Source organism: Oncorhynchus nerka, linkage group LG9b, assembly GCF_034236695.1.
Source record: "Oncorhynchus nerka isolate Pitt River linkage group LG9b, Oner_Uvic_2.0, whole genome shotgun sequence".
NCBI lineage: Eukaryota > Metazoa > Chordata > Actinopteri > Salmoniformes > Salmonidae > Oncorhynchus > Oncorhynchus nerka.
In genome coordinates, this window is record NC_088424.1 from 49486015 (window position 1) to 49510764 (window position 24750).

The 24750-nt window shown below is 47.2% G+C and overlaps 1 protein-coding gene across 1 annotated transcript in view; it reads left to right on the plus strand.

Annotated features, from left to right (window-relative positions):
- Positions 1-8696: 8696 nt before the first annotated feature.
- LOC115128108 (protein APCDD1-like) overlaps positions 8697-24750 on the plus strand; it is a 63605-nt gene continuing 47551 nt past the window's right edge. The window contains exon 1 of the mRNA XM_065013803.1: positions 8697-9251. Within this exon, the coding sequence (XP_064869875.1) occupies positions 9212-9251 (40 nt within the window). The 5' untranslated portion in view covers positions 8697-9211. The remainder of the gene's footprint in view (positions 9252-24750) is intronic.

Below are 24750 nucleotides of genomic sequence, written 5' to 3' on the forward strand. Positions count from 1 at the left end.
TCTTGGAATAAGGAGTAAGGTACAGTAGATATGGAAGCTGTGCAAACAACGTTCCACATTCTGATGTTTTTCTCTGAATTAAACGTTGACAGTATAAATCTTAGGTTCAGGATATTGGTATTTTTCAGGTGCCAGATTTACCAAGCATTTCCATCAGGTGTCAAGTTCTCTCCTGTCTTTCCGATTGGTGAATATGAGTAGCCACAGCAAGATGGTTTGGGTTTGAATGAGCTAAATAGGGTTCTCCATGCTACGTTCTCCTCCTCCTCCATTTTACTGTAGTGTCACATCAGAACCCTCTCATTGGTTCTACCAGAGATAAGTCAGTCTGATTGGTTGGATCATGTTCCAACTCATCCTCTGATTGGTTAGACCCGATTCCGGCTCAGCCTCTCGACACCTGTGTGTGGAATGTTCAGGAGCGTTCCGGAGCTTTTCACAGCTAACTGTCTCTCTCTAAACACTCGAACGTTAGAGGCTTTGATCCTGGCGTATGTACATGTGCTGTCTAGGCCTGAAACAGACTGTCAGACCAGGGAATCCAAGGGAATCCCAGACCAGACTGATAAATTATTCTACAGTGGGGAGAAGAAGAAGTATTTGATACACTGCCGATTTTGCAGGTTTTCCTACTTACAAAGCATGTAGAGGTCTGTAATTCTTATCATAAGTACACTTCAACTGTGAGAGACGGAATCTAAAACAAAAATCCAGAAAATCACATTGTGTGATTTTAAAGTAATTAATATGCTAAAATTGACAGACCTCTACATGCTTTGTAAGTAGGAAAACCTGCAAAATCGGCAGTGTATCAACTTGTTCTCCCCACTGTTTGTCCATTTTGTTTCTACGTGGACCTCTAACCCTTCGTCTGTAGCATCTACTATAGACACCTGTAGATCTTGGATAGGTGTGATAGGATACCATAGCTACTACCAATACAGATTATAAAATAAAACCATGCAAATATATTGGATTGGAACCATTTTAATAATAATAGTAATCATAACAACATAGTCCCTCCATAAGTTCACATAGTAGCTGGTCGTGTACAGCCACTGTCTCTCCTCTTGTAGAGATCTGGGAGAGGGTTTTATGGACCAGAGACCACCACTCTACACCACACGAGATCTGGGAGAGGATTGTATGGACCAGAGACCACCACTCTACACCACACGAGATCTGGGAGAGGATTGTATGGACCAGAGACCACCACTCTACACCACACGAGATCTGGGAGAGGATTGTATGGACCAGAGACCACCACTCTACACCACACGAGATCTGGGAGAGGATTGTATGGACCAGAGACCACCACTCTACACCACACGAGATCTGGGAGAGGATTGTATGGACCAGAGACCACCACTCTACACCACACGAGATCTGGGAGAGGATTGTATGGACCAGAGACCACCACTCTACACCACACGAGATCTGGGAGAGGATTGTATGGACCAGAGACCACCACTCTACACCACACGAGATCTGGGAGAGGATTGTATGGACCAGAGACCACCACTCTACACCACACGAGATCTGGGAGAGGATTGTATGGACCAGAGACCACCACTCTACACCACACGAGATCTGGGAGAGGATTGTATGGACCAGAGACCACCACTCTACACCACACGAGATCTGGGAGAGGATTGTATGGACCAGAGACCACCACTCTACACCACACGAGATCTGGGAGAGGATTGTATGGACCAGAGACCACCACTCTACACCACACGAGATCTGGGAGAGGATTGTATGGACCAGAGACCACCACTCTACACCACACGAGATCTGGGAGAGGATTGTATGGACCAGAGACCACCACTCTACACCACACGAGATCTGGGAGAGGATTGTATGGACCAGAGACCACCACTCTACACCACACGAGATCTGGGAGAGGATTGTATGGACCAGAGACCACCACTCTACACCACACGAGATCTGGGAGAGGATTGTATGGACCAGAGACCACCACTCTACACCACACGAGATCTGGGAGAGGATTGTATGGACCAGAGACCACCACTCTACACCACACGAGATCTGGGAGAGGATTGTATGGACCAGAGACCACCACTCTACACCACACGAGATCTGGAGAGGATTGTATGGACCAGAGACCACCACTCTACACCACACGAGATCTGGGAGAGGATTGTATGGACCAGAGACCACCACTCTACACCACACGAGATCTGGAGAGGGTTTTTGTTTCTACCTGGTAGTTAATCACATGATGTCCCAGGTCTGAACTAGTCCCTGATTAGTAGGAGATGATGAAAACCAGAAGTGTTTGGGCCCTGCAGGACCATGATTGGGCAGCCCTGGTCCAGTAGGACCTATGATTGGTCAGCCCTGGTCCAATAGGACCTATGATTGGTCAGCCCTGGTCTAGTAGGACCTATGATTAGACAGCCCTAGTCTAGTAGGACCTATGATTGGGCCCTGGTCCAATAGGACCTATGATTAGGCCCTGGTCCAATAGGACCTATGGTTAGACAGCCCTGGTCTAGTAGGACCTATGGTTAGACAGCACTGGTCTAGTAGGACCTATGATTGGTCAGCCCTGGTCTAGTAGGACCTATGGTTAGACAGCCCTGGTCTAGTAGGACCTATGATTGGTCAGCCCTGGTCTAGTAGGACCTATGATTGGTCAGCCCTGGTCTAGTAGGACCTATGATTAGACAGCCCTGGTCCAGTAGGACCTATGATTAGACAGCCCTGGTCCAATAGGACCTATGATTGGACAGCCCTGGTCCAATAGGACCTATGATTAGACAGCCCTGGTCCAATAGGACCTATGATTAGACAGCCCTGGTCCAATAGGACCTATGATTAGACAGCCCTGGTCCAATAGGACCTATGATTGGACAGCCCTGGTCTAGTAGGACCTATGATTGGACAGCCCTGGTCTAGTAGGACCTATGATTGGACAGCCCTGGTCTAGTAGGACCTATGATTGGACAGCCCTGGTCTAGTAGGACCCATGATTGGACAGCCCTGGTCTAGTAGGACCTATGATTGGACAGCCCTGGTCTAGTAGGACCTATGATTGGTCAGCCCTGGTCCAATAGGACCTATGATTGGTCATCCCTGGTCTAGTAGGGCCTATGATTGGACAGCCCTGGTCTAGTAGGACCTATGATTGGACAGCCCTGATCTAGTAGGACCCATGATTGGACAGCCCTGGTCTAGTAGGACCTATGATTGGACAGCCCTGGTCTAGTAGGACCTATGATTGGACAGCCCTGGTCTAGTAGGACCCATGATTGGACAGCCCTGGTCTAGTAGGACCTATGATTGGACAGCCCTGGTCTAGTAGGACCTATGATTGGTCAGCCCTGGTCCAATAGGACCTATGATTGGTCAGCCCTGGTCCAGTAGGACCTATGATTAGACAGCGCTGATCTAGTAGGACCTATGATTGGACAGCCCTGGTCCAATAGGACCGATGATTAGACAGCGCTGATCTAGTAGGACCTATGATTGGACAGCCCTGGTCCAATAGGACCGATGATTAGACAGCGCTGATCTAGTAGGACCTATGATTGGTCAGCCCTGGTCCAATAGGACCTATGATTGGACAGCCCTGGTCCAATAGGACCGATGATTGCTGTCTAGTAGGACCTATGATTGGACAGCCCTGGTCCAATAGGACCGATGATTGACAGCGCTTCTAGTAGGACCTATGATTGGACAGCCCTGGTCCAATAGGACCGATGATTGGACAGCCCTGGTCCAATAGGACCGATGATTAGACAGCGCTGATCTAGTAGGACCTATGATTGGACAGCCCTGGTCCAATAGGACCGATGATTGGACAGCCCTGGTCCAATAGGACCGATGATTAGACAGCGCTGGTCTAGTAGGACCTATGATTGGACAGCCCTGGTCCAATAGGACCGATGATTAGACAGCGCTGATCTAGTAGGACCTATGATTGGACAGCCCTGGTCTAGTAGGACCTATGATTGGACAGCGCTGATCTAGTAGGACCTATGATTGGACAGCCCTGGTCTAGTAGGACCTATGATTGGACAGCGCTGATCTAGTAGGACCTATGATTAGACAGCGCTGATCTAGTAGGACCTATGATTGGACAGCCCTGGTCCAGTAGGACCTATGATTAGACAGCGCTGATCTAGTAGGACCTATGATTAGACAGCGCTGATCTAGTAGGACCTATGATTGGACAGCCCTGGTCCAATAGGACCGATGATTAGACAGCCCTGGTCCAATAGGACCTATGATTAGACAGCGCTGATCTAGTAGGACCTATGATTAGACAGCGCTGATCTAGTAGGACCTATGATTAGACAGCGCTGATCTAGTAGGACCTATGATTGGACAGCGCTGATCTAGTAGGACCTATGATTGGACAGCGCTGATCTAGTAGGACCTATGATTGGTCAGCCCTGGTCCAATAGGACCGATGATTAGACAGCCCTGGTCCAATAGGACCTATGATTAGACAGCGCTGATCTAGTAGGACCTATGATTAGACAGCGCTGATCTAGTAGGACCTATGATTAGACAGCGCTGATCTAGTAGGACCTATGATTGGACAGCGCTGATCTAGTAGGACCTATGATTGGACAGCGCTGATCTAGTAGGACCTATGATTAGACAGCGCTGATCTAGTAGGACCTATGATTAGACAGCGCTGATCTAGTATTCCCCATGAAAAGAATCACAAACACAAAACAGCACATGCATTCAATTATTCTGAAAAAGTCTGTAATGAAGAACTGGAAGAAAAACAACTGTGAAATGTCCCCAACACACCCCAACTCCACTGACATGCATGGGAGGGACACAATGCCATTATTCATCTGTAAAATATGGCATAATCACTATGTAATGTTTAAACACTCGGGGAGAGCTATATTTCATCATCACACATGTGTGCACAGATCCAAGGCAAATCACAAGTCCCTAAATTATTAAATGACGAAATCGAAGTTATTCGTGCTGCAATGAGTTTTGGGAGCACTGGTTTTCAATGGTCACCGGTTTCAACTGTACCTCACTGTCTTGGAAAACAACTTGGCTGGAACAAAAGCCTGTAAACACACAGTAAAACTGCCCAGCATCACAGATCACATCCCCCCTGTTCACAGATCACCCCCCCCCTGTTCACAGATCACCCCCCTGTTCACAGATCACCCTCCCCCTGTTCACAGATCACCCCCCTGTTCACAGATCACCCCCCTGTTCACAGATCACCCCCTGTTCACAGATCACCCCCTGTTCACAGATCACCCCCCTGTTCACAGATCACCCCCCATGTTCACAGATCACCCCCTGTTCACAGATCACCCCCCTGTTCACAGATCACCCCCTGTTCACAGATCACCCCCTGTTCACAGATCACCCCCCTGTTCACAGATCACCCCCGTTCACAGATCACCCCCTGTTCACAGATCACCCCCTGTTCACAGATCACCCCCCGTTCACAGATCACCCCCTGTTCACAGATCACCCCCCATGTTCACAGATCACCCCCTGTTCACAGATCACCCCCTGTTCACAGATCACCCCCCATGTTCACAGATCACCCCCCTGTTCACAGATCACCCCCCTGTTCACAGATCACCCTCCCCCTGTTCACAGATCACCCCCCTGTTCACAGATCACCCCCCTGTTCACAGATCACCCCCCTGTTCACAGATCACCCCCTGTTCACAGATCACCCCCCATGGTCACAGATCACCCCCTGTTCACAGATCACCCCCCTGTTCACAGATCACATGCCCCTGTTCACAGATCACCCCCCTGTTCCAGATCACCCCCCCTGTTCACAGATCACCCCCCTGTTCACAGATCACCCCCTGTTCACAGATCACCCCCATGGTCACAGATCACCCCCCTGTTCACAGATCACCCCCCTGTTCACAGATCACATGCCCCTGTTCACAGATCACCCCCCTGTTCACAGATCACCCCCCTGTTCACAGATCACCCCCTGTTCACAGATCACCCCCTGTTCACAGATCACCCCCTGTTCACAGATCACCCCCTGTTCACAGATCACCCCCTCTGTTCACAGATCATCCCCCCTGTTCACAGATCACCCCCTGTTCACAGATCACCCCCTGTGTACAGATCCCCCCCCATGTTCACAGATCACCCCCTGTTCACAGATCACCCCCTGTTCACAGATCACCCCCCTGTTCACAGATCACCCCCTATCACATGCCCCTGTTCACAGATCAACCCCCTCCCTGTTCACAGATCACCCCCTGTTTCCCCCCTGTTCACAGATCACCCCCTGTTCACAGATCACCCCCTGTTCACAGATCACCCCCCTGTTCACAGATCACCCCCTGTTCACAGATCACATGCCCCTGTTCACAGACCACCCCCCCTGTTCACAGATCACCCCCCGTTCACAGATCACCCCCCTGTTCACAGATCACCCCCCTGTTCACAGATCATCCCCCTCCCTGTTCACAGATCACCCCCTGTTCACAGATCACCCCCTGTTCACAGATCACCCCCTGTTCACAGATCCACCCTCCCCCTGTTCACAGATCACATGCCCCTGTTCACAGATCCACCCCCCTGTTCACAGATCACCCCCTGTTCACAGATCACCCCCCTGTTCACAGATCACCCCCTGTTCACAGATCACCCCCTGTTCACAGATCACCCCCCTGTTCACAGATCATCCCCCTGTTCACAGATCACCCCCTGTTCACAGATCACCCCCCTGTTCACAGATCACCCCCCTGTTCACAGATCACCCCCTGTTCACAGATCACCCCCTGTTCACAGATCACCCCCTGTTCACAGATCCACCCCCTGTTCACAGATCACATGCCCCCCTGTTCACAGATCACCATCCCCCTGTTCACAGATCACCCCCCTGTTCACAGATCCACCCCCTGTTCACAGATCACCCCCCTGTTCACAGATCACCACCCCCCTGTTCACAGATCACCCCCCCCTGTTCACAGATCCACCCCCTGTTCACAGATCACCCCCTGTTCACAGATCACATGCCCCTGTTCACAGATCACATGCCCCTGTTCACAGATCACCCCCTGTTCACAGATCCCCCCTGTTCACAGATCCCCCCTGTTCACAGATCACCCCCTGTTCACAGATCACCCCCTGTTCACAGATCACCCCCTGTTCACAGATCACCCCCTGTTCACAGATCACCCCCTGTTCACAGATCACCCCCCTGTTCACAGATCACCCCCTGTTCACAGATCACCCCCTGTTCACAGATCCACCCCCTGTTCACAGATCACCACCCCCCTGTTCACAGATCACCCCCCTGTTCACAGATCCACCCCTCCTGTTCACAGATCACCCCCTGTTCACAGATCACCCCCCTGTTCACAGATCACCCCCCTGTTCACAGATCACCCCCTGTTCACAGATCACCCCCTGTTCACAGATCCACCCCCTGTTCACAGATCACCACCCCCCTGTTCACAGATCACCCCCCTGTTCACAGATCACCCCCTGTTCACAGATCACCACCCCTCCTGTTCACAGATCACCCCCCTGTTCACAGATCACCCCCCTGTTCACAGATCACCCCCTGTTCACAGATCACCCCCCTGTTCACAGATCACCCCCCTGTTCACAGATCACCCCCTGTTCACAGATCACCCCCTGTTCACAGATCACATCTTAACTAGATTAATATAACGCTGGTGTGGGTGGGTGTGTCTGTATGTCTGTATGTGTGTGTGTGTGTGTGTGTGTATGTATGTGTGTGCGTGTGTGTATGTGTGTCTGTATGTCTGTATGTGTGTGTGTGTGTGTGTGTATGTATGTGTGTATGTATGTATGTGTGTGTGTGTGCGTGCGTGCGTGCGTGCGTGCGTGCGTGCGTGTTGTTGTGTGTGTGTTATGTGGGTGTTGAACAGAAAATCACTTTGTCTCACAACTCTCCCCTCCAGACACAAGTACAGACTAGAGGAGGAGGCAATGATTTGGAAATGTCAAATATAGAGAATAATACATCAATACCCTCTAAAACAGAGGAAATAAACATCACAATAAACGAATAATGAATATAATTATTAACAAATGAATAAACATTAATAAACATAACATTACTAAAATATTGTTATTATGTCGGCTAGTTTGGCAACTCTTGGATTCAACTCTTGGATTCAACTCTTGGATTCAACTCTTGGATTCAACTCTTGGATTCAACTCTTGGATTCAACTCTTGGATTCAACTCTTGGATTCAACTCTTGGATTCAACTCTTGGATTCAACTCTTGGATTCAACTCTTGGATTCAACTCTTGTTGGATTCAACTCTTGTTGGATTCAACTCTTGTTGGATTCAACTCTTGGATTCAACTCTTGTTGGATTCAACTCTTGGATTCAACTCAATTTCGAACACGTCTAACTATCCTTTGTCTTTTCTTCGTAACAACAATAATTTAAAAAACACAGAGTCCATTTATTTTTTAAATATACTTATTTTTCAGTTGTATGTGCTTTAAAATCATTTTTTTTAAATCTCAGTTTTGCATCTAATGTGAGAATGTAGACTAGGCTCATTCAGACAGTATTTACAGTACCTTAGTGACCAGGCTACATGGCTACACCCTCCACGCCCCCCCAATACAAACTCATCGGATGGAGGTGGGGAGTTTACAGTACCTCAGTGACCAGGCTACACCCTCCACGCCCCCCCCAATACAAACTCATCCGGAAGGAGGAGTGGAGTTTACTCCCGCTCTCTATTCGAGGGCACACGGGGTTCAGATCATAATGAATTAAACTCTGACAGAATACGGGTAGGATTCTTGTGTAGTACAGGAAAGAGCATGCTCATCAATACGCTATTTTATTCATTCGCGGGATGTTCTATGTCGTTTTGGAGAGACACAGAAAGGCAATTTCTGAAGCCGACATTTCTTCTGTTGGAATAGAAGACAAGACGCACTTCAACTTCGGATTGGCTCGAGAGGAAACGTCGTTCGCTGCTTTGAAGCATACTAAGTAATTCAATTATTCTTTGCGGTGACGAAAATTGAGTTTGAATACATTTAAATCGATATCTTCCACACACACCGCTATTTCGTCTGATGTTTGGACGGCTATCACTGAGCCGAAACTATGGTGATAGAAATCCGTCACGGATTTGACTAAAGACGCGCCGCAGATAAAGGAATAACAAATCTTCAGAGAAACAAAAAAAACTCATCGCTGTCTGAAGTCTGAAGGAATGGAGCCTTCCATAGTATTACTACTTATGACACTTTTCGGTAAGACGTTGAATATATATGTTTACTGAAATACTATTCATGTGGTTCCTTGTCTAATCATGCTTTTGAAGTAACTATAATTTATCATTTAAAAAAAATTGAATAGTCCTTTTAATTGGAGTTAAATAGTGAAATACGCTTTAGGAATATAATAGTGTGCAGTTGATACATCCGGTTTCCCACTACTGTAATTACTAGACGTTATAGACCAGTGGGCTGGTTTTCTGTTCTATCTGATAGTTATCTACACCTACCTGTTGTCCCAGGTCTAAGGCAGTCCCCGATTAGAGGGGAACAATGACAACAAGCAGTGGAACTGGGGGTTCTAGGTCACCACCACTACACACACACACACACACACACACACCACCACACACACACACCACTACACACACACACACACACACCACCACACACACACACCACCACACACACACACCACTGCACACACACACATACCATTACACACACACACACCACTACGCACACACACACACCACTACACACACACACACCACTACGCACACACACACACACCACTGCACACACACACACACACACACCATTACACGACTACACACACACACACACACACACACACCATTACACGACTACACACACTAGATTACTGGAATAGAACTGACCAGTTCCATCTGCTGGTTATGACAGTACAGACAATGAAGCCAAAGACTTGGCCAGGACTTCAAATGAGCTGCAAGATGCAAGAAACTAACATTCAATTAACTGGGGCGTTATTGTACTCTTTCCCTACAGCTGTGAAACCAGACTGTCAGACTGGATCAGTGTAGGCTGTGAAACCAGTCTGTCAGACTGGATCAGTGTAGACTGTAAAACCAGACTGTCAGACTGGATCAGTGTAGGCGGCAAAACCAGGCTGTCAGACTGGATCAGTGTAGACTGTAAAACCAGGCTGTCAGACTGGATCAGTGTAGACTGTAAAACCAGGCTGTCAGACTGGATCAGTGTAGACTGTAAAACCAGGCTGTCAGACTGGATCAGTGTAGACTGTAAAACCAGGCTGTCAGGCTGTAAAACCAGGCTGTCAGACTGGATCAGTGTAGACTGTAAAACCAGGCTGTCAGGCTGTAAAACCAGGCTGTCAGACTGGATCAGTGTAGACTGTAAAACCAGGCTGTCAGACTGGATCAGTGTAGACTGTAAAACCAGGCTGTCAGACTGGATCAGTGTAGGCTGTAACACCAGGCTGTCAGACTGGATCAGTGTAGACTGTAAAACCAGACTGTCTACTTTGGCTACTTGATGGGGGGGGGGGTGTCGAGGTGAGGAGGATTATTTAAGATACTGTCTGGCAGGTGTCTTTAGTCTAGCTGAGGTGGGTGTAGGGTTTGATCATAGCCTGAAGGTAGAGAGGGGCAGTTCTTCTTGCTGCTCCATAGGTAAGAACCAAGGTCTTGATGTGGACGTGAGCTTCGACTAGGAGCCTGTGTAGTGTGAGGAGGAGCGGGGTGACATGAGAATGTTTGAACACCAGGCGGGTTGCAGTGTTCTGGATTAGTTGAAGGGGTTTGATGGCAGAAGCGCGGAGCCCAGCCAACAGAGAGTTGTAGTAGTCCAGACGGGAGATGACAAGTGCCTGGATTAGAACCTGCGCCACTTCCTGTTTGAGGTAGGGAGCAGTCACTGCCTTGGTGTTTGCAGAGAACGACAGGGTGTTGTCCAGGGTCACGCCAAGGTTCTTTGCACTCTGGGAGGGCGACACTGTGGAGTTGTCAACCGTGATCTCGGTGGTCTTTAAGCGGCAGGCCTTCCCCGGGAGGAAGAGCAGCTCCATCTTGTCCAGGTTGAGCTTGAGGTGGTGGGCCGACATCCAAGTTGAGATATCTGCCGGGCAGGCAGAGGTGCGTGTCGCCACCTGGGTGTCAGAAGGGGGGGGGGGAGTAGCTGAGTGTCATCCTCATAGCAGTGATACGAGAGACCATGTGAGGATATGACAGAGCTGAGTGACTTGACCTATAGAGAGAAGAGGAGAGGTCCATCCTCATAGCAGTGATAGGAGAGACCATGTGAGGATATGACAGAGCTGAGTGACTTGGTCTAGAGAGAAGAGGAGAGGTCCATCCTCATAGTAATGATAGGAGAGACCATGTGAGGATATGACGGAGCTGAGTGTCTATAGAGAGTAGAGGAGAGGTCCATCCTCATAGCAGTGATAGGAGCGACCATGTGAGGATATGACAGAGCTGAGTGACTTGGTCTATAGAGAGGAGAGGAGAGGTCCATCCTCATAGCAGTGATAGGAGAGACCATGTGAGGATATGACGGAGCTGAGTGTCTATAGAGAGGAGAGGAGAGGTCCATCCTCATAGCAGTGATAGGAGAGACCATGTGAGGATATGACAGAGCTGAGTGACTTGGTCTATAGAGAGTAGAGGTCCATCCTCATAGCAGTGATATGAGAGACTATGTGAGGATATGACAGAGCTGGGTGACTTGGTCTATAGAGGAGAGGTCCATCCTCATAGCAGTGATAGGAGAGACTATGTGAGGATATGACGGAGCTGAGTGACTTGGTCTATAGAGAGGAGAGGAGAGGAGAGGAGAGGAGAGGAGAGGAGAGGAGAGGAGAGGAGAGGTCCATCCTCATAGCAGTGATAGGAGAGACTATGTGAGGATATGACAGAGCTGAGTGACTTGGTCTATAGAGAGTAGAGGTCCATCCTCATAGCAGTGATAGGAGAGACTATGTGAGGATATGACGGAGCTGAGTGACTTGGTCTATAGAGAGGAGAGGAGAGGAGAGGAGAGGAGAGGAGAGGAGAGGTCCATCCTCATAGCAGTGATAGGAGAGACTATGTGAGGATATGACAGAGCTGAGTGACTTGGTCTATAGAGAGTAGAGGTCCATCCTCATAGCAGTGATATGAGAGACTATGTGAGGATATGACAGAGCTGGGTGACTTGGTCTATAGAGGAGAGGTCCATCCTCATAGCAGTGATAGGAGAGACCATGTGAGGATATGACAGAGCTCAGTGACTTGGTCTATAGAGAGGAGAGGAGAGGTCCATCCTCATAGCAGTGATAGGAGAGACCATGTGAGGATATGACAGAGCTGAGTGACTTGGTCTATAGAGAGGAGAGGAGAGGTCCATCCTCATAGCAGTGATAGGAGAGGCCATGTGAGGATATGACAGAGCTGAGTGACTTGGTCTATAGAGAGGAGAGGAGAGGTCCATCCTCATAGCAGTGATAGGAGAGACCATGTGAGGATATGACGGAGCTGAGTGACTTGGTGTAGAGAGAGGAGAGGGCCTAGAACCGAGCCTTGGGGGACACCAGTAGCGAGAGTACGAGGAGCAGACACAGATCCTCTCCACGTCACCAGGTAGGGTCCAATCCAAGCTACTTCATTATCCATTTGGTTAGAATATAAACCGACGTCGTCTTAAATATATGATGATGTCGGAGGGGGAGTTCTCAAAGCCAACGTTCACAACAGATGTGGAGTCCTCCAGCTCCAGCCCAGCCAGGCAGGGGTCCCAGTTGTGTTAGCTCAATGGTGGTGCTGGGCCAAACTACGTGGGCCAATTGGAAATGTTCACTGAGGTTTGGATCTCTGCTAGGAGCTCTGTGGTTCTCTTTGATTTAGATAGAAACCAATGGGAAATGATTGGTAGAGGAGGAGGAGAAAAAAGCCTAGAGGAAATAGCCTGCCACTCGGCCTCGGATAGCAATGGCTTTAGATATAGGACTAATGAAGGAAGGGTTATGGACTTCTACATGAAAGAGACAGAAATCTTGATGTGAAAGTGATCCCCCTTGGTGTGAAAGTGTTCACCCCTTGGTGTGAAAGTGCCCCCCCCCCCTTGGTGTGAAAGTGTTCCTCCTTGGTGTGAAAGTGTCCCCCCTTGGTGTGAAAGCGTCCCCCCTTGGTGTGAAAGTGTTCCCCCCTTGGTGTGAAAGTGTTCCTCCTTGGTGTGAAAGTGTCCCCCCTTGGTGTGAAAGTGTTCCCCCCTTGGTGTGAAAGTGTCCCCCTTGGTGTGAAAGTGCCCCTGCCCCCCTGGTGTGAATGTGTTCCCCCTTGGTGTGAATGTGTTCCCCTTGGTGTGAAAGTGTTCCCCCTTGGTGTGAAAGTGCCCCCCTTGGTGTGAAAGTGTTCCTCCTTGGTGTGAAAGTGTCCCCCTTGGTGTGAAAGTGTCCCCCTTGGTGTGAATGTGTTCCCCCTTGGTGTGAAAGTGTCCCCTTGGTGTGAAAGTGTCCCCCTTGGTGTGAAAGTGCCCCTGCCCCCTGGTGTGAAAGTGTCCCCCTTGGTGTGAATGTGTTCCCCCTTGGTGTGAAAGTGTTCCCCCCTTGGTGTGAATGTGTTCCTCCTTGGTGTGAAAGTGTTCCCCCTTGGTGTGAATGTGTTCCCCCTTGGTGTGAAAGTGTTCCTCCTTGGTGTGAAAGTGTCCCCCTTGGTGTGAAAGTGTCCCCCTTGGTGTGAAAGTGTCCCCCTTGGTGTGAAAGTGTTCCCCCTTGGTGTGAAAGTGTCCCCCTTGGTGTGAAAGTGGTCCCCCTTGGTGTGAAAGTGGTCCCCCTTGGTGTGAAAGTGTCCCCCTTGGTGTGAAAGTGCCCCTGCCCCCCTGGTGTGAAAGTGTCCCCCTTGGTGTGAATGTGTTCCCCCTTGGTGTGAAAGTGTCCCCCTTGGTGTGAAAGTGTTCCCCCTTGGTGTGAAAGTGTCCCCCTTGGTGTGAAAGTGTCCCCGCTTGGTGTGAAAGTGTTCCCCCTTGGTGTAAAAGTGTCCCCCTTGGTGTGAAAGTGGTCCCCCTTGGTGTGAAAGTGGTCCCCCTTGGTGTGAAAGTGTCCCCCTTGGTGTGAAAGTGCCCCTGCCCCCTGGTGTGAAAGTGTCCCCCTTGGTGTGAATGTGTTCCCCCTTGGTGTGAAAGTGTCCCCCTTGGTGTGAAAGTGTTCCCCCCTTGGTGTGAATGTGGTCCCCCCTTGGTGTGAAAGTGTCCCCCTTGGTGTGAATGTGTCCCCCCTTGGTGTGAAAGTGTTTGATGCAATAAATGATGCATGAAACCACTTTACAAAAATAAAATGAATTAACAGAGAATTAGACAATGTTGACTTATTTACATGTTCAAGCCTGTCTCAAAATACAACACTGCCCCTTTTATTAAATTAACATAAGCTGTTTACCTTACACGTTTTGTGCTCTTGTAGGAAGCAATAACTCCCCATTTCTGACCTACACTTATCTATAACTGGGATAATAACTCACTAACTACAAAGAATATCAACAAATGTTCACACTCTGATCTGAAGTCATCTGAAAAGCGCAATTCACTTGCAGATGATTGAAAGACTCGTGGCTACCCCCCGCCCACTGGCCCGCCAATAGAATTCTACTCCGTTGCTCTCTGACTCTGCCTACAACAAAATCATCACAGACTCAATCTTGCAAAATAAGATGTTTTTAGTTGTTGTTGGTTTGTTTCATTGAAAAGGGGATGATATAATGCTAACTCGAAGACAGAATAAGAAAAAAACATTGGTCTGTATTGTGCAAACTGATCGAGTGAATTCAGTGAAGTTAGGTAACCTATATACAGCGTATGTACATACAGTATAAGTCCATGGTGGTTGGTGCCGTTTAAGATGAGGGAGGACGATTGTGTTTTTTAGGAGCATGGCCTTACTTCTATTACAGCATGTTGGATGACTGTCATTCATATTCCATTCACCCAGTTCAATGTAACAGCGATAGGTTTAGGCTACTATATGATACTCACATTTTCCTCTATACCCATCGTTAGGTTGCTACAACCTAACCAACGAGAATGGTTGAGAGAAATTTGAGTCACCAAGGTGACAGACATTGACACATTCAATACCACCTTGCACAATCTTGCCTGCATCTAGCTGATCTAGGGTGTAATCATTAGTCCAACAGTTGCAAACAAGAGTTTTTATTGGACAAATTCAGGTATGTTTATCCCAGTTTCGTTCCGTTTCCTTCCGTTTAAGGAGAAGTATTCATTCTATACACCTGTATCGTTTATCAACGTTTATGATGAGTATTCCTGTAAATTGATGCAAAATCACCGGATGTTTTGGAGGCAAAACATTACTGAACGTAACGCGCCAATGTAAACTGAGATTTTTGGATATAACGGGTTATTAGAACAGGACATGAATAGAACACAGAAATTAATTAATTTTTGGATATAAATATGAACTTTATCGGACAAAACATACATGTATTGTGTAGCATGAAGTCCTATGAGTGCCATTTGATGAAGATCATCAAAGGTTAATGATTACTTTTCTCTCTATTTCTGCTTTTTTGTGACTCCTCTCTTTGGCTCGAAAATTGCAGTTTTTTTTGTGACTAGGAGCTGACCTAACATAATCACATGGTATGCTTTCGTCGTAAAGTTTATTTGAAATCGGTGTGGATTAACAACAAGTTTATCTTTAAAATGGTGTATAATACTTGCATGTTTGAGGAATTTTCATTATGAGATTACTTTTTGAATTTGGGGCCCTGCACATTCACTGGCTTATGTAAAATCGATCCCGTTAACGGGATTTCAGCCGTAAGACGTTAATGCAACCGCTGTGTCAGATTTCAAAAAACCTTTACGGCAAAAGTACACCATGCGATAATCTGAGTACAGCGCTCAGGCACCATACAGATACCCGCCATGTTGTGGAGTCAACAAAAGTCAGAAATAGCATTATAAATATTCACTTACCTTTGATGATCTTTCATCGGAATGCACTCCCAGGAATCCCAGTTCCACAATAAATGTTTGTTTTGTTCGATAAAGTCCATAATTTATGTCCAAATACCTCCTTTTCGTTTGCGCGTTTAGTCCAGTAATCCAAATGCACAACGTGCGAGCACTAGGTCCAGACGAAAAGTTTAAAAAAAAGTTATATTACAGTTCGTAGAAACATGTCAAACAATGTATAGAATCAATCTTTAGGATGTTTTTATCACAAATCTTCAATAATGTTTCAACCGGACAATTCCTTTGTCTTTAGAAAGTGAAAAGGAACGGAGCTCGTGCTCGTGTAACTAAACTAAAGGCTTTCAGCCAGATCACTGGTTGAAACAGTTCTTATTCTCTCCCTCTTCATAGTAGAAGCCTGAAACAACGTTCTAAAGACTGTTGACATCTAGTGGAAGCCGTAGGAAGTACAATCGGACCAAATTTACACTGTATATTGGATAGGCAATCACTTGAAAAACTACAAACCTCAGATTTCCCACTTCCTGGTTGGATTTTTCTCAGGTTTTCGCCTGCCATATGAGTTCTGTGATACTGACAGACATCATTCAAACAGTTTTAGAAACTTCAGAGTGTTTTCTATCCAAATGTACTAATAATATGCATATCTTACCTTCTGGGCCTGAGTAGCAGGCAGTTTACTCTGGGCACGCTTTTCATCCGAACGTGGAAACAGCGCCTCCCAGCCATAAGAAGTTTTAAGAAACGTTTTTCAACAGAATCTGTGGAATGAATACACCCCTGATTGCATGCAAAAAACAGTTCCCTTTCATAGCAGCCACATACAAACAGCATGATCCCTTTGATCGTTGGATAATTCCTTCTCGTATCTACGCCCTCTCCTCCTCTCACCTTTTCCCTTCGCTTGTGGACTTGTGACCAGGCGAAAAAACTTTTCCAAGCCAAACCTTCATATCATAACCGCTAACTGCTACACACAGCCTACATCATTTTCACCATATTAGTAAATGTCAAGTCAACATAGCTATTATAACTAACGCGTTTGTAAACCTGCTACAATCATGCAGTACATCAGCGCCAACTCACCATCAGTACGACCAAGAATATGTTTTCCGCGACGCGGATCCGGTGTTCTGCCTTACAAACAGGACAACGGAATGGATCGCATGCAGCGACCCAAGGAAACGACTCCGAAAAAGAGGGAAACGAGGCGGTGTTCTGGTCAGACTCCGAAAAAGGGCACATCGCGCACCACTCCCCAGCATTCTTCTTGCCAATGTCCAGTCTCTTGACAACAAGGTTGACGAAATCCGAGCAAGGGTAGCATTCCAGAGGGACATCAGAGACTGCAACGTTCTCTGCTTCACAGAAACATGGCTTACTGGGAAGACGCTATCCGAGGCGGTGCAGCCAACGGGTTTCTCCACGCATCGCGCCGACAGAAACAAACATCTTTCTGGTAAGAAGAGTGGGGGGGGCGTATGCCTCATGACTAACGAGACATGGTGTGATGAAGGAAACATACAGGAACTCAAATCCTTCTGTTCACCTGATTTAGAATTCCTCACAATCAAATGTAGACCGCATTATCTTCCAAGAGAATTCTCCTCGATTATAATCACAGCCGTATATATTCCCCCCCAAGCAGACACATCGATGGCTCTGAACGAACTTTATTTAACTCTTTGCAAACTGGAAACCATTTATCCGGAGGCTGCATTCATTGTAGCTGGGGATTTTAACAAAGCTAATCTGAAAACAAGACTCCCTAAATTTTACCAGCATATCGATTGCGCAACCAGGGGTGGTAAAACCTTGGATCATTGTTACTCTAACTTCCGCGACGCATATAAGGCCCTGCCCCGCCCCCCTTTCGGAAAAGCTGACCACGACTCCATTTTGCTGATCCCTGCCTACAGGCAGAAACTAAAACAAGAGGCTCCCACGCTGAGGTCTGTCCAACGCTGGTCAGACCAAGCTGACTCCACACTCCAAGACTGCTTCCATCACGTGGACTGGGACATGTTTCGTATTGCGTCAGATGGAAATATTGACGAATACGCTGATTCGGTGTGCGAGTTCATTAGAACGTGCGTTGAAGATGTCGTTCCCATAGCAACGATAAAAACATTCCCTAATCAGAAACCGTGGATTGATGGCAGCATTCGTGTGAAACTGAAAGCGCGAACCACTGCTTTTAATCAGGGCAAGGTGTCTGGCAACATGACCGAATACAAACAGTGCAGCTATTCCCTCCGCAAGGCTATTAAACAAGCTAAGCGTCAGTACAGAGACAAAGTAGAATCTCAATTCAACGGCTCAGACACAAGAGGCATGTGGCAGGGTCTACAGTCAATCACGGACTACAAGAAGAAACCCAGCCCAGTCACGGACCAGGATGTCTTGCTCCCAGGCAGACTAAATAACTTTTTTGCCCGCTTTGAGGACAATACAGTGCCACTGACACGGCCTGCAACGAAAACATGTGGTCTCTCCTTCACTGCAGCCGAGGTGAGTAAGACATTTAAACGTGTTAACCCTCGCAAGGCTGCAGGCCCAGACGGCATCCCCAGCCGCGCCCTCAGAGCATGCGCAGACCAGCTGGCCGGTGTGTTTACGGACATATTCAATCAATCCCTATACCAGTCTGCTGTTCCCACATGCTTCAAGAGGGCCACCATTGTTCCTGTTCCCAAGAAAGCTAAGGTAACTGAGCTAAACGACTACCGCCCCGTAGCACTCACTTCCGTCATCATGAAGTGCTTTGAGAGACTAGTCAAGGACCATATCACCTCCACCCTACCTGACACCCTAGACCCACTCCAATTTGCTTACCGCCCAAATAGGTCCACAGACGATGCAATCTCAACCACACTGCACACTGCCCTAACCCACCTGGACAAGAGGAATACCTATGTGAGAATGCTGTTCATCGACTACAGCTCGGCATTCAACACCATAGTACCCTCCAAGCTCGTCATCAAGCTCGAGACCCTGGGTCTCGACCCCGCCCTGTGCAACTGGGTACTGGACTTCCTGACGGGCTGCCCCCAGGTGGTGAGGGTAGGCAACAACATCTCCTCCCCGCTGATCCTCAACACGGGGGCCCCACAAGGGTGCGTTCTGAGCCCTCTCCTGTACTCCCTGTTCACCCACGACTGCGTGGCCACGCACGCCTCCAACTCAATCATCAAGTTTGCGGACGACACAACAGTGGTAGGCTTGATTACCAACAACGACGAGACGGCCTACAGGGAGGAGGTGAGGGCCCTCGGAGTGTGGTGTCAGGAAAATAACCTCACACTCAACGTCAACAAAACTAAGGAGATGATTGTGGACTTCAGGAAACAGCAGAGGGAACACCCCCTATCCACATCGATGGAACAGTAGTGGAGAGGGTAGCAAGTTTTAAGTTCCTCGGCATACACATCACAGACAAACTGAATTGGTCCACTCACACTGACAGCGTCGTGAAGAAGGCGCAGCAGCGCCTCTTCAACCTCAGGAGGCTGAAGAAATTCGGCTTGTCACCAAAAGCACTCACAAACTTCTACAGATGCACAATCGAGAGCATCCTGGCGGGCTGTATCACCGCCTGGTACGGCAACTGCTCCGCCCTCAACCGTAAGGCTCTCCAGAGGGTAGTGAGGTCTGCACAACGCATCACCGGGGGCAAACTACCTGCCCTCCAGGACACCTACACCACCCGATGTTACAGGAAGGCCATAAAGATCATCAAGGACATCAACCACCCGAACCACTGCCTGTTCACCCCGCTATCATCCAGAAGGCGAGGTCAGTACAGGTGCATCAAAGCTGGGACCGAGAGACTGAAAAACAGCTTCTATCTCAAGGCCATCAGACTGTTAAACAGCCACCACTAACATTGAGTGGCTGCTGCCAACACACTGTCATTGACACTGACCCAACTCCAGCCACTTTAATAATGGGAATTGATGGGAAATGATGTAAATATATCACTAGCCACTTTAAACAATGCTACCTTATATAATGTTACTTACCCTACATTATTCATCTCATATGCATACGTATATACTGTACTCTAGATCATCGACTGCATTCTTATGTCACTAGCCACTTTAACTATGCCACTTTGTTTACTTTGTCTACATACTCATCTCATATGTATATACTGTACTCGATACCATCTACTGTATGCTGCTCTGTACCATCACTCATTCATATATCCTTATGTACATATTCCTTATCCCCTTACACTGAGTATAAGACAGTAGTTTTGGAATTGTTAGTTAGATTACTTGTTGGTTATCACTGCATTGTCGGAACTAGAAGCACAAGCATTTCGCTACACTCGCATTAACATCTGCTAACCATGTGTATGTGACAAATAAAATTTGATTTGATTTGATTTGATTTTTACAGTTAGCATGCAGTATAGCAGTTGCACCAGCGGGTCCCGGTGGCAATAAATGAATAAAACCAAAAGCTTACCTTGCCTTGGAAGAGTTCCAGTGTTGAATAGCCATAGCCAGCTAGCTAACATAGCATCCCTCTGTCACACCTGTTCCCGCTCCCCCTCTCTGGCGCTCGAGGACGCCAGGCGGACCATTATTACGCGCATCTGCACAATATTGGACTCACCTGGACTCCATTACTTTGTTGATTTACCCTCTATCTGTCTGCTCCTCAGTTTGTTCTCCGTGTCAGCATTATTGTTGTTGTGTTTTCCCCTGTCCAGACGCAGTCCTTGTTTGTTTCTTGTCCGTTTTTTTATTAAATGTTCTCTCCCTGTACTTGCTTCTCGTCTCCAAGCGTCTGTCCTTACATCTTCTCTGTTTGAGCCAGGTGTTTGAGTAGGCTAAACTAGCTAGCTACATTCGCTAGTTAAGTAAGTGAAAGTGAAAAACATGAAATATCTCTCTCCTTCTCTCTCTCTTGCTTCTCCTGCATTTTTAAAGAAATTCATTTGTTCAAAACTGTTCAACTATTGTTTCTCTCTCTCGTTGAGTTAACTACTCACCACATGTTATGCACTGCAGTGCTAGCTAGCTGTAGCTTATGCTTTCAGCTCTAGATTCATTCTCTGATCCTTTGATTGGGTCCCATTCTACAGTAGGTTCCATTCTACAGTAGTCCACCTTCAACAGTAGGTAACGTTATACAGTAGGTCACGTTATACAGTAGGTCCCATTCTACAGTAGGTCCCATTCTACAGTAGTCCCCATTCTACAGTAGGTCCCATTCTACAGTAGTCCACCTTCTACGGTAGTCCCCATTCTACAGTAGGTCCCCATTCTACGGTAGTCCCCATTCTACAGTAGGTCCCCATTCTACAGTAATCCCCATTCTACAATAGGTTTCATTATATGGTAATCCCCATTCTACGATAGTCCCCATTCTACAGTACGTCCCCATTCTACAGTAGTCACCATTTTACAGTAGTCCCCATTCTACAGTAGGTCCCATTCTACAGTAATCCCCATTCTACAGTAGGTCCCCATTCTACAGTAGTCACCATTCTACAGTAGGTCCCATTCTACAGTAGGTCCCCATTCTACAGTAGGTTCCATTCTACAGTAGGTTCCATTCTACAGTAGGTCCCAATTCTACAGTAATCCCCATTCTACAGTAGGTCCCCATTATACAGTAGGTCCCCATTATATGGTAATCCCCATTCTACAGTAGGTCCCCATTATACGGTAATCCCCGTTCTACAGTAGGTCCCCATTATATGGTAATCCCCATTCTACAGTAAGGTCCCCATTCTGCAGTAGGTCCCCATTCTACAGTAAGACCCCATTCTACAGTAGGTCCCCATTATACGGTAATCCCCATTCTACAATAGTTCTCCATTATACAGTAGGTCCCCATTCTACAGTAGGTCCCCATTCTACAGTAGGTCCCTATTCCAGTAGGTCCCCATTCTACAGTACATTCCAATCTACAGTAGTCCGCATTATACAGTAATCCCCATTCTACAGTAGGTCCCCATTATACAGTAATCCCCATTCTACAGTAGGTCCCCATTCTACAGCAGGTCCCCATTCTACAGTAGGACCCCATTCTACAGTAGGACCCCATTCTACAGTAGGACCCCATTATACGGTAATCCCCATTCTACAGTAGGTCCCCATTATACGGTAATCCCCATTCTACAGTAGGTCCCCATTCTACAGTAGGTCCCCATTCTACAGTAGGTCCCCATTCTACATTAGGTACCCATTATACAATAATCCCCATTCTACAGTAGGTCCCCATTCTACAGTAGGTCCCCATTCTACAGTAGATCCCCATTCTACAGTAGGTCCCCATTCTACAGTAGGTCCCCATGCTACAGTACATTCCAATCTACAGTAGTCCGCATTATACAGTAATCCCCATTCTACAGTAGGTCCCCATTATACAGTAATCCCCATTCTACAGTAGGTCCCCAATCTACAGCAGGTCCCCATTCTACAGTAGGACCCCATTCTACAGTAGGACCCCATTCTACAGTAGGTCCCCATTATACGGTAATCCCCATTCTACAGTAGGTCCCCATTATACGGTAATCCCCATTCTACAGTAGGTCCCCATTATACGGTAATCCCCATTCTACAGTAGGTCCCCATTCTACAGTAGATTCCCATTCTACAGTAGGTCCCCATTCTACAGTAGGTTCCCATTCTACATTAGGTCCCCATTATACAGTAATCCCCATTCTACAGTAGGTCCCCATTCTACAGTAGGTCCCCATTCTACAGTAGATCCCCATTCTACAGTAGGTCCCCATTCTACAGTAGATTCCATTCTACAGTAGATCCCCATTATACAGTAGATTCCATAATACAGTAGGTCCCCATTCTACAGTAGATTCCATTCTACAGTAGGTCCCCATTATACAGTAGATTCCATTCTACAGTAGGTTCCCATTCTACAGTAGGACCCCATTCTACAGTAGGTCCCCATTATACAGTAGGTCCCCATTATACGGTAATCCCCATTCTACAATAGTTCTCCATTATATAGTAATCCCCATTCTACAGTAGATTCCATTCTACAGTAGGTCCCTATTCTACAGTAGGTCCCCATTCTACAGTAGGTCCGCATTCTACAGTACATTCCAATCTACAGTAGTCCCCATTATACAGTAATCCCCATTCTACAGTAGGTCCCCATTATACAGTAGGACCCCATTCTACAGTAGGTCCCCATTATACAGTAGGTCCCCATTATACGGTAATCCCCATTCTACAGTAGGTCCCCATTCTACAGTAGGTCCCCATTATACGGTAATCCCCATTCTACAGTAGGTCCCCATTATACGATAATCCCCATTCTACAGTAGGTCCCCATTCTACAGTAGATTCCCATTCTACAGTAGGTCCCCATTCTACAGTAGGTTCCCATTCTACAGTAGGTCCCCATTATACAGTAATCCCCATTCTACAGTAGGTCCCCATTCTACAGTAGGTCCCCATTCTACAGTAGATTCAAATCAAATCAAATCAAATTTATTTATATAGCCCTTCGTACATCAGCTGATATCTCAAAGTGCTGTACAGAAACCCAGCCTAAAACCCCAAACAGCAAACAATTCCATTCTACAGTAGGTCCCCATTCTACAGTAGGTCCGCATTCTACAGTACATTCCAATCTACAGTAGTCCCCATTATACAGTAATCCCCATTCTACAGTAGGTCCCCATTATACAGTAATCCCCATTCTACAGTAGGACCCCATTCTACAGTAGGTCCCCATTATACAGTAGGTCCCCATTATACGGTAATCCCCATTCTACAGTAGGTCCCCATTATACGGTAATCCCCATTCTACAGTAGGTCCCCATTATACGATAATCCCCATTCTACAGTAGGTCCCCATTCTACAGTAGATTCCCATTCTACAGTAGGTCCCCATTCTACAGTAGGTCCCCATTATATGGTAATCCCCATTCTACAGTAGGTCCCCATTATACGATAATCCCCATTCTACAGTAGGTCCCCATTCTACAGTAGGTCCCCATTCTACAGTAGATCCCCATTCTACAGTAGGTCCCCATTCTACAGTAGGTCCCCATGCTACAGTACATTCCAATCTACAGTAGTCCGCATTATACAGTAATCCCCATTCTACAGTAGGTCCCCATTATACAGTAATCCCCATTCTACAGTAGGTCCCCAATCTACAGCAGGTCCCCATTCTACAGTAGGACCCCATTCTACAGTAGGACCCCATTCTACAGTAGGTCCCCATTATACGGTAATCCCCATTCTACAGTAGGTCCCCATTATACGGTAATCCCCATTCTACAGTAGGTCCCCATTATACGGTAATCCCCATTCTACAGTAGGTCCCCATTCTACAGTAGATTCCCATTCTACAGTAGGTTCCCATTCTACATTAGGTCCCCATTATACAGTAATCCCCATTCTACAGTAGGTCCCCATTCTACAGTAGGTCCCCATTCTACAGTAGATCCCCATTCTACAGTAGGTCCCCATTCTACAGTAGATTCCATTCTACAGTAGATCCCCATTATACAGTAGATTCCATAATACAGTAGGTCCCCATTCTACAGTAGATTCCATTCTACAGTAGGTCCCCATTATACAGTAGATTCCATTCTACAGTAGGTTCCCATTCTACAGTAGGACCCCATTCTACAGTAGGTCCCCATTATACAGTAGGTCCCCATTATACGGTAATCCCCATTCTACAATAGTTCTCCATTATATAGTAATCCCCATTCTACAGTAGGTCCCTATTCTACAGTAGGTCCCCATTCTACAGTAGGTCCGCATTCTACAGTACATTCCAA